The 11,199-nt window shown below is 39.1% G+C and overlaps 1 protein-coding gene across 1 annotated transcript; it reads left to right on the forward strand.

Annotated features, from left to right (window-relative positions):
• The first annotated feature begins 377 nt into the window (after nucleotides 1-377).
• LOC130704675 (ubiquitin-conjugating enzyme E2 D3-like) lies at nucleotides 378-894 on the forward strand. The gene has a single exon (XM_057527405.1). It carries the CDS (start codon nucleotides 378-380, stop codon nucleotides 819-821), a length of 444 nt encoding a protein of 147 aa, XP_057383388.1. The 3' UTR covers nucleotides 822-894.
• The last annotated feature ends 10,305 nt before the right edge of the window (nucleotides 895-11,199 follow it).

Here is an 11,199-nt window from a genome sequence, read left to right on the forward strand (position 1 = left end):
CTCGCCTAGTTTAGGGATTTCAAAACATTGCGAAAGTTGCCGAGGAAATAGGATTTGTTCCAAATAATGGACAAATGACAGAAAGTAAATAAGAGTTAAATCATTTGAAACTAATGTAGAAAAATAAGAAAAGTTGAGACCGTACATATACTGTAGACCAGTTTCAATAATTTAAAGAGTTTATATCACAAGCTGCCGCGCGGGGAGGAGGCCGAGGCCGCAGCTTGAGGGAGGCCTGGCCCCTCTGCGCCTGCGTCTGGCAGAGCCTGTGTGAGACCAAGAGACAATCCTTCCCAGCCGCCGGGATAATCAAGAGTTTTGGCTGGAACTTTGAACACACACCGAGATAGTGAGGAGCCAGACGAAAAGCACAGACTATGGCGCTGAAACGGATGAATAAGGAACTTAGTGATTTGGCCCGTGACCCTCCAGCACAATGTTCTGCAGGTCCAGTTGGGGATGATATGTTTCATTGGCAAGCCGCAATTATGGGACCTAATGACAGCCCATATCAAGGCGGTGTATTCTTTTTGACAATTCATTTTCCTACAGATTACCCCTTCAAACCACCTAAGGTTGCATTTACAACAAGAATTTATCATCCAAATATTAATAGTAATGGCTGCATTTGTCTCGATATTCTAAGATCACAGTGGTCTCCTGCTTTAACTATTTCTAAAGTTCTTTTATCCATTTGTTCACTGCTGTGTGATCCAAACCCAGATGACCCCCTAGTGCCAGAGATTACACGGATCTATAAAACAGACAGAGATAAGTACAACAGAATATCTCGGGAACGGACTCAGAAGTATGCCATGTGATGCTACCTTAAAGTCAGAATAACCTGCATTATAGCTGGAATAAACTTTAAATTACTGTTCCTTTTTTGATTTTCTTATCTGGCTGCTCCCCTATCAGACCTCATCTTTTTTAATTTTATTTTTTGTTTACCTCCCTCCATTCATTCACATGCTCATCTGAGAAGACTTCAGTTCTTCCAGCTTTGGAAATAACTGCTTTTAGAAACTGTAAAGTAGTTACAAGAGAACAGTTGCCCAAGATTCAGAATTTTTTAAAAAAATGGACCATGTGTATTATGTGGCCAGTGTCTTCACTCTAACTTGGTTATGAGACTAAACCCATTCCTCACTGCTGTAACATGCTGAAGAATCAGCAGAGGGGGAGGGAAATAGATGCTGAGTTGTCACATCCAAGGAAGCAGCATTATTCTAGCAGCATCCATTCTTGTTTAAGCCTTCCACTGTTAGGGGTTTGAGGTTACATGATATACTTTATGCTCATAACTGATGTGGCTGGAGAATTGGTATTGAATTTATAGCATCAGCAGAACAGCAAATGTGATGTATTTTATGCATGTCAATAAAGGAATGACCTGTTCTTGTTCTACAGAGAATGGAAATCGGAAGTCAAACACCCTTTGTATTCCAAAATAGGGTCTCAAACATTTTGTAATTTTCATTTAAATTGTTAGGAGGCTTGGAGCTATTAGTTACTCTATCTTCCAATACACTGTTTAATATAGCACTGAATAAATGATGCAAGTTGTCAATGGATGAGTGATCAGGTAATAGCTCTGCTAGTAATTGATTTATTTTTCATCAATAAAGTTGCATAAACAACAAAAAAAAGAGTCTATCACATTCCACTAACCATTTGAACTTGTCATATGAGCCCTCGTTGACAGCTTCTGTTTTTGCTCGTGGTTAATGAAGAACATGCAATATGGTATGTAATATAATGATTTGCTTAGTCTATTAAATGGAAGAACATTTATTTTTAGATTATTTTCAATTAATTACATAAGAATTTGAAGTTTCTAAGTTCCACAGCAAAAATGGAGCTTTGAATGTCTCCAACAAGTAGCTCCGACATTCAAACAATATATTCAGTTTTACATTGCCGGTGGTGGCCAGTGACGCTTTTCCATTTCAAGCATATGCTTTCAACTGTTTTATGAGAATTACTACTGAGAGCAATGGTATGAGACCCTTCATCCATAATGTACTATCGTATTTTCATCCCGTGAAAACTTTTCAATTGATGACACTATATGTATGTTCCTCAAATTATTCTAGGAGCAGGCATTGTACAATTCTGGCTGCTTCATGATCTTCACTGCACTATTACAATATCTATACTATTATAGTTCTCTCTAGGGACACATAACAAAAGAGGAATCTTATGGTGAAAACTATCCAATTTAATGAAATGGATAATGTAGTTGGCACTTCTTCCAGCAGAGTGATTCTACAATATTTAACAAAGGTGCATTTTACTTTGACTTTGTTATTATACGACTTCTCTTTTAACTTTTTCCAAATGTTCCTTATATCTTTTAAATACTTAAAAATGATTTTAATTCCAAAAACAGAGATTTTAAGATATTTGAATCATGTTAGGAGAGGACATTTTTAAGAATATTTTTGGTTTATGATTAAAGAACTCAAGAAGCTAATTGAGGGACTCCCCTGGTGGTACAGTGGTTAAGAATCCACCTGCAAATGCAGGGGACACGGGTTCGAGTCCTGGTCCGGGAAGATCCCATATGCCGCGGAGCAACTAAGCCCGTGTGCCACAACTACTGAGCCTGTGCTCTAGAGCCCGTGAGCCACAACTACTGAGCCCATGTGCCACAACTACTGAAGCCCATGTGCCACAACTACTGAAGACCACGTGCCACAACTACTGAAGCCCATGTGCCTAGAGCCCGTGCACTGCAATGAAGAGTACCCCCCGCTCACTGCAACTAGAGAAAGCCCATGCACAGCAACGAAGACCCAATGAAGCCATAAATAAATAAATAAATAGAAGTCCTTAAAAAAAGAAAATCATTTATATATATAAAAAAAGAAGCTAATTGATACCTGTGTTCACTTAACATTTATCCAACAAATATTTATTGAGGACTTGCTACATTTTTGGCTAGGTGCAGGATAAAATTTTGAGCAAAAGAAAGAGACTCTGCTCCTCTGAAGATAATAGTCAATTGGATGACCATGCCCCCTAAAATCTGTTCTTTCATAGAATGAAAGCAAAGAAATCTCTACCTGGTAAACTTATACTTTGTATAACCTAATGGTCTATTTATGATGGTACTGCCAAATATGTTATGTCAAAAAATGTGTCAGTTGATTTACATGTTATTGATTCTCTAGGATCAGAGTCAAAATTACTCAGTCAACAAACACTTACTGAACACCTAGAGTATACCTACATTTAAAAAGTTTTAAATTGTTCAATACTTAGTGTTGTACAGTCCCTAGCAATGCTCAGTAAATATTTGTGGAATTAATACATGGATAATTAAATGCACATATCACTATCTTGAGATACAGACTTAATTCCTGTCCTCAGGGTTACATCCTTGTGGAAGAAATAGACAAGCACATGATTAGTGCTCTTTATAATCAAGAGAAGCCCAGCATGTCACGAATGCTCAGAGATGGAGCACCTCGTATACCCTTGGAGGGTTAGAGAAAGCTTCCTGGAGACTGAGATTGCTTTGAGGTGTTAGCTAATGAGGGGAAAGATTTAGTTTAGTGATCCCTGGAGCATACATTGGGTGGATAATTGAAACAGCACCGTCTAACAGAAAGTTTTGTGATGATGGAAATGTCTTAAATAAGTGCTGTCTAATGCAGTAGCCACTTGTCACGTGTGGCCAGGGCAACCGAGGAGCTGAATTTTTAATTTTATTTAATTAGAACTTAAAGAGCCACACATGACTCATTGTTAGTGTATGGGGCAGCGTTGGATTGGAGGCTGGCAGGCCAAGAGGCTGAGAAACTAAGAAGGAAGCTGATGAAGCAAGCCAGCCACAGGTGATGAAGGCATGGTTTTAGTCAATGGCCATGGGAATCAATATGAGAGGATGTGTTAAAGAGATTTTTAGGGAGAGGAAGAGATCCAGGTGACCATCACTTTCTGCGTGAACAGCCTGGTACTTTTGGCGTCATTCAGTGATACAGGGAATAAGGAAGAAGAGCAGGTGTGGGTCAAAAATGATTCATTATCTTTAAGATAAAGAAAAAGAAAGACCAAGATGGAGACCTAGGTGAACAGTGACACTTGAGGGGCAGACATGGGGAACATACTCAACGAAGGAGATTATTATGTAGATGATAGACAGGGAAACTCGGAAAACTGTGGTGTTACTAATTGTAAAGGCGTTTCAGGAAGGGTGAAGGTTTAAAAGTGTCAAAGTAACAGAGAAGATGAGTAAAGACCAAGCAGCAATTCCCAGTGGACTGGGAATTTATATGTCATAAGTGACCAGAAAAAGTTGCATTAGAGACATAAGATCTAGGTGGGTTTTAATGGTTGAGAAATAAGTTCTTGGTCAGGGTCGACAATGTAGGCTGTCTTCTAATTTCAACTTTTAACTTTATATTAAAATAATTAAGCAACTTATGACTCAATCACACTTTTATCTCTCAAACGAACTTCTGTACTAACCCATTGTCAGAAAACATACCAAATATTCATCAGAAGCATGAGAGAACCTCCAGGAAATAACTCAGATAAGGAAGCCTTGTTTCTATTTGTCCAGAAAGGGTATATTGTCACTGTTGCTCTGTTAAAAAATGCTTTTTTTACTTTATTTTTTTAATTTTTATTTTTTAACATCTTTATTGGAGTATAGTTGCTTTACAATGTTGTGTTAGTTTCTGCTGTATAACAAAATGAATCAGCTATACGTACACATATATCCCCATATCCCCTCCCTCTTGCGTCTCCCTCCCATCCTCCCTAACCCACCCCTCTAGGTGGTCACAAAGCACCGAGCTGATCTCCCTGTGCTATGCGGCTGCTTCCCACTAGCTATCTATTTTACATTTGGTAGTGTATATATGTCCATGCCACTCTCTCACTTCCTCCCAGCTTACCCTTCCCCCTCCCTGTGTCCTCAAGTCCATTCTCTACGTCTGCGTCTTTATTCCTGTCCTGCCCCTAGGTTCTTCAGAACCTTTTTTTTTTTTTTAGATTCCATATGTATGTGTTAGCATACGGTATTTGTTTTTCTCTTTCTGACTTACTTCACTCTGTATGACAGACTCTAGGTCCATCCACCTCACTACAAATAACTCAATTTCATTTCTTTTTATGGCTGAGTAATATTCCATTGTATATATGTGCCACATCTTCTATATCCCTTCCTCTGTCGATGGACACTTAGGTTGCTTCCATGTCCTGGCTATTGTAAATAGAGCTGCAGTGAACATTGTGGTACATGACTCTTTTTGAATTATGGTTTTCTCAGGCTATATGTCCAGTAGTGGGATTGCTGGGTCGTATGATAGTTCTATTTTTAGGTTTTTAAGGAACCTCCATACTGTTCTCCATAGTGGCTCTATCAATTTACATTCCCACCAACAGTGCAATAGGGTTCCCTTTTCTCCACACCTTCTCCAGCAAAAAAATGCTTATTATTACTTTAAACATACACATCGTCTTCTGTATATGTGCAAACCTTAGAGAGAGAAAGCATTTCTCATCTTCAGGATCATAAAAGACTAATTTTCCTGGCAGAGCCAGAGTCTCACTCAAGTCAGAATGGTTTAAATGCTATAGACCAATGTAGCCTAAGGCACAGTACATCAAACCCTTTTAAGTCGTTTTACAATTCTTGATCCAGCTGACTCTATCATTTCATTAAGTGACTGGGCTCAGGGCTCCTGCGGGTTTGTAGAGGACACTACAGTTTCATAAAGAGGTGGATGAGAGGCATGAGTCAAAGAACAGTAACTAGACACCGTGGTGTAACTCTTAAACTTCACCCCCAAAGCAGAGGATGACTGAAAAGGACAACCTACTTCAGAGCACAGCTGGAGAAGTTTATCCTAAGAAGCTATGTCACTGCTCTATGCCACGAATATTTTCCCCGAACCTTCTCACTGGGGTCGGTCTGTCTGCATCACTAGTTCTCCATGGGAAGAAAATGTCTGTGTACTTTGGGAAGAGCTATCGTACTGTCACCATCGAGGGCAAAATGAAGGAAAAAAATCAAATGTGGTTAAAATGTTTAGAAAAGAATCAGTTAAGCTGAAACAGTGCTCAAAGGTTTAGTAACTCCTAACACCCAGATTGTAGCCTCTGTCCTTTCCCATTTAAAGGGAGAAGTTCTGAGAGAAACAGCTAATTCTAAAGGTCCAATGTACAAATGAGGCTGGACAGCTTATTGTATCAGAAAGCGAGGTAGTTATGAAAGGCTACCAGTCTTGTGTCAGTTGGACTTGACCATCAATAAAGATGGTTATTGCAGTGGATCGAAGGACATTAAATGTGTTTTTTTCTATATGAAGTGTACCTCAAGGCAAGCAGACAGTTGGCTGCTGAGCAAGGCTTTCTCTTCATGGAATTATTCCACATAATAAAGGAAGAAGAAATGACAGATGTAGAACATGGCTTTTTTTGCAACACTTAATGAAGTAATGAATCTATGTAATTTGTAGCCATCATCAATGGCTAAAAATCTCATGAAAAGAAAAACAAACACACATTCTGTGACCCAGATGAGTGTACACTACGCTGTCTATGGAGTATTATTGCCAAAAAAGTCAAACCAGTCTGACCAATTGTCTATCCTAATCTACCAATTTACCGGAAATACAAAGAAGAATATGTTAAATAAAACCACAGTGATAAACATTCTAGAGAATTTGGCTGGAGGAAATTCTATGGAGCAAACAGTCTGGATTCTTCAACAAATAATTTGTGAACAAAAGCAAAACCAAACAGACTAAAACAGCACAAATGAGAAGGGAGATACTATGGATTGAAAGTAGGCATATCAAACAATGAAGGTTATTTGGATCTTAAACTGTATAATTTTTTTTTTTTTTTGCAGTGGGGAAAATTTGAATACTGCATGGACATTTTAAGGATAGTATGGAGTTAGTTAATATTAATGTTAAGAAGATAATAATATTTCAGTTAGTTTTGAGTCCTTGTCTTCTGGAGATGCAAATGTAAAATTTAAGGATAAAATGATATGAGGTCTGAAATTATGTTCTGGGGGAGAGGCAGAGTAGGTGGAGAGTGTATTTTGTTGGACAGGAGAATTGTGCAGATAGCCACCCACCCCTGCCCAGCCAGAGCTCTTAAAGGTCACAACTTGGCGAAATCAGGTGGTGGAGAAGGAATCCAGGTTAATGTGAAGTGAAGGAAAACTGTGTGGCCTCACTTTCATTTGGATAGAGGAATCTTCCCTTCTATTCCTATCTGTCTATATTTTTTTTTCACATCTTTATTGGAGTATAAATGCTTTACAATGTTGTGTTAGTTTCTGCTGTACAACAAAGTGAATCAGCTATACGTATACATATATCCCCATATCCCCTCCCTCTTGTGTCTCCCTCCCACCCTCCCTATCCCACCCCTCTAGGTGGTCACAAAGCACCGAGCTGATCTCCCTGTGCTATGCAGCTGCTTCCCACTAGCCATCTATTTTACATTTGGTAGTGTATATATGTCCATGCCACTCTCACTTCATCCCAGCTTCCCCTTCCCCGCCCCCATGCCCTCGAGTCTGTTCTCTATGTCTGTGTCTTTATTCCTGCCATGCCACTAGGTTCATCAGTACCACTTTTTAAAATTCCATATGGCTGCATTAGCATACGGTATTTGTTTTTCTCTTTCTGACTTACTTCACTCTGTATGACAGACGCTAGGTCCATCCACCTCACTACAAATAACTCAATTTCGTTCCTTTTCATGGCTGAGTAATATTCCATTGTATATATGTGCCACACCTTCTTTATCCATTCATCTGTTGATGGACACTTAGGTTGCTTCCATGTCCTGGCTATTGTAAATAGAACTGCAATGAACATTGTGGTACATGACTCTTTTTGAATTATGGTTTTCTTAGGGTATATGCCCAGTAGTGGGATTGCTGGGTCATATGGTAGTTCTATTTTTAGTTTTATAAGGAACCTCTATACTGTTCTCCATAGTGGCTGTATCAATTTACATCCCCACCAGCAGTGCAGGAGGGTTCCCTTTTCTCCACACCTTCTCCAGCATTTATTGTTTGTAGATTTTTTGATGATAGCCATTCTGACTGGTGTGAGGTGATACCTCATTGTGGTTTTGATTTGCATTTCTCTAATGATTAGTGATGTTGAGCATCTTTTCATGCACTTGTTGGCCATCTGTAGGTCTTCTTTGGAGAAATGTCTATTTAGGTCTTCTGCCCATTTTTGGATTGGGTTGTTTGTTTTTTGTGATATTGAGCTGCATGTGTTGCTTGTATATTTGGAGATTAATCCCTTGTCAGTTGCTTCGTTTGCAAATATTTTCTCCCATTCTGAGGGTTGTCTTTTCGTCTTGTTTATGGTTTCCTTTGCTGTGCAAAAGCTTTGAAGTTTCATTAGGTCCCATTTGTTTATTTTTATTTCCCTTACTCTAGGAGGTGGGTCACAAAGGATCTTGCTGTTATTTATGTCATAGACTGTTCTGCCTATGTTTTCCTCTGAAGAGTTTTATAGTGTCTGGCCTTCCATTTAGGTCTTTAATCTATTTTGAGTTTATTTTTGTGTATGGTGTTAGGGAGTGTTCTAATTTCATTCTTTTACATGTAGCTGTGCAGTTTTCCCAGCACCACTTATTGAAGAGGCTGTCTTTTCTCCATTGCATATTCTCGCCTCTTTTATCAAAGATAAGCTGACCATATGTGCATGGGTTTATCTCTGGGCTTTCTATCCTGTTCCATTGATCTATATTTCTGTTTTTGTGCCAGAACCATACTGTCTTGATTACTGTAGCTTTGTAGTATAGTCTGAAGTCAGGAGCCTGATTCCTCCAGATCCGTTTTTCTTTCTCAAGATTGCTTTGGCTATTCGAGGTCTTTTGTGTTTCCATACAAATTGTGAAATTTTTTGTTCTAGTTCTGTGAAAAATGCCATTGGTAGTTTGGTAGGGATTGCACTGAACCTGTAGATTGCTTTGGGTAGTACAGTCATTTTCACAGTATTGATTCTTCCAATCCAGGAGCATGGTATATCTCTCCATCTGTTTATGTTATTTTTGATTTCTTTCATCAGTGTTTTATAGTTTTCTGAGTACAGGTCTTTTGCCTCCTCAGTTTGGTTTATTCCTAGGTATTTTATTCTTTTTGTCGTGATGGTAAATGGGATTGTTTCCTTAATTTCTCTTTTTGATCTTTTGTTGTTAGTGTATAGGAATTCAAGAGATTTCTGTGCATTAATTTTGTATCCTGCAACCTTACCAAATTCATTGATTAGTTCTAGTAGTTTTCTAGTGGTATCTTTAGGATTTTCTATGTATAGTATCATGTTATCAGCAAATAGTGACAGTTTTACTTCTTCTTTTCCAATTTGTATTCCTTTTATTTCCTTTTCTCTCTGATTGCTGTGGCTATGACTTCCAATACTATGTTGAATAATAGTGGTGAGAGCACTGTAATTTTGGTTGGAGCATTTAATCCATTCACATTCAAGGTGATTATCGATATGTATGTTCCTATTGCCATTTTCTTGTTCTGGGTGTACTCTGATGCTTTTGCAAATATGTTCCTATAAAAGGGTTTCATCTTCAAGAAATTCATGGAAAAGACTCTGACAAGTACAGGTTTCTGGTAACTGACTGTACTGCTGAACTGAATGAATAAGCATTTTCAGAACTCTAATGAAAAACTGAGGAACTCAAAAAAGTGCTAACAAAAGATCAAGATAAAAAAAAATTTAATTACATGGGACTGAGTGAACTGATGAGAATGAGTATAATTTTTGTGACTTTCTGTCTGAATTAAAAAAAAAAATTCCACAAGGACTCAGAGGCAAAGAATATACAAATCAATTTTCACTGCAAAGTAAAGGAACTGTTACAGTGGAGGATTACTGGACTGAATGTCAATATTATAACATAGTATGAGTGTATTTCAGGTTTGGTAATTGCAATCATTGTTGCTTTTGTTGTGGTCATCCATGTACAATGCTTGGTGTCAGTCTATTTATCTCTTGTAAAAATAAAATACAGTGTGTGTGTGTGAAAAACAACAACAACAACAAAAAAGCTATACAATGACAAGTACAAAATGAGGCATGATAGAGAATATTTACTGAGAATGAAAAAATAAATCACAACAAATTACTAGAAACTTGGAGGCTTCGGTCCTTTCTCTTGAAGACCTCTTTAGGCAGTGTACCAAAGATGCTTAATTAGAAATGCTTTCTGATTGCAACCTGGCTTCCTCTGCTGCCCTGGAGTCCTCAGTGACTCCTAGAACTCACAGTGGCCTGAGCTAAAGAAGGCAGGAGGGTTCAGCTTCATTCACTTCTTCAAATTTCACATCTAGTCTCAGGAGCCATCACTCAGAGTGGTCAGCAGCTGAAAGCAGCCTGTGGCCATGCAGGAAGGTCCTGAACAGCATCAGAGGGTGCGTCCCGGAAACATGCTGAGAGGCAGTGTAGTTCATGGTCAAGAATATCGGTCTGGGTGTGCTCGGCAAGATGGGTTCCAAGTCCTGTTTGTGCACTTCACTCCTTGGAACCTCTTTTTTCGTGTCTATAAAACAAGGGTGATTAAAAGAGATGAAGTATATAAAGCACACAACCAAGTGCCTGGCATGGAGCAAACAGCCTTTGCCTGATGGAGGGATTTATTTGAAAGTTTGATATGGAAAGTTATTTGTGTGTCTCTTTGCATTTGTCTCACCGCCCTCTGCATTTGTCTCCCTTCCCTGTTGAAAAAAAAAAAAAAAGGATCATCACATTAAAAAATAATAATAAATAAATAAAATAAAATTAGAAAAATAAAAGATTTATTAGAAAAAATAAAAATATAAATGCATCAACAAGGTGAAACAGAGCCCCAAACTAAAAGAGGAAAAAAGGAGAGAAAAAAAAAAAGCCTTGGCTATGGGGGCAGAGTTTAGGCGGGGATGGAACTTAGGCAGGGGCAGGGTTTAGGGTGGGGGGTGACGTTTGAGTGTGGGGCGGGGCCTAGGCTCAGGACCCATGCAGCTGCAGCTGGAAAAGGCCCTGGGGGCGGGGCCCAGGCGGGCCACGTTCAAGCGTGGGGCGGGGCCTCTGCTTAGGACCTGCGTGGAAGCAGAGAGGCAGCACGTGGAAAGGAGGGCCTCTGGAGTGTGGAGTTCCGGAGTTTGGAGGTAGGGCCCTGAGTGAGGGTGTGTGGGTGGGGTTTAGGCCCAGCACA

This window comes from Balaenoptera acutorostrata, chromosome 13 (genome assembly GCF_949987535.1).
Source record: "Balaenoptera acutorostrata chromosome 13, mBalAcu1.1, whole genome shotgun sequence".
NCBI lineage: Eukaryota > Metazoa > Chordata > Mammalia > Artiodactyla > Balaenopteridae > Balaenoptera > Balaenoptera acutorostrata.

Bases quoted from the DNA above. Each gene is read 5' to 3' on its own strand.
- LOC130704675 (XM_057527405.1), top strand. From the start codon at position 378: ATGGCGCTGAAACGGATGAATAAGGAACTTAGTGATTTGGCCCGTGAC.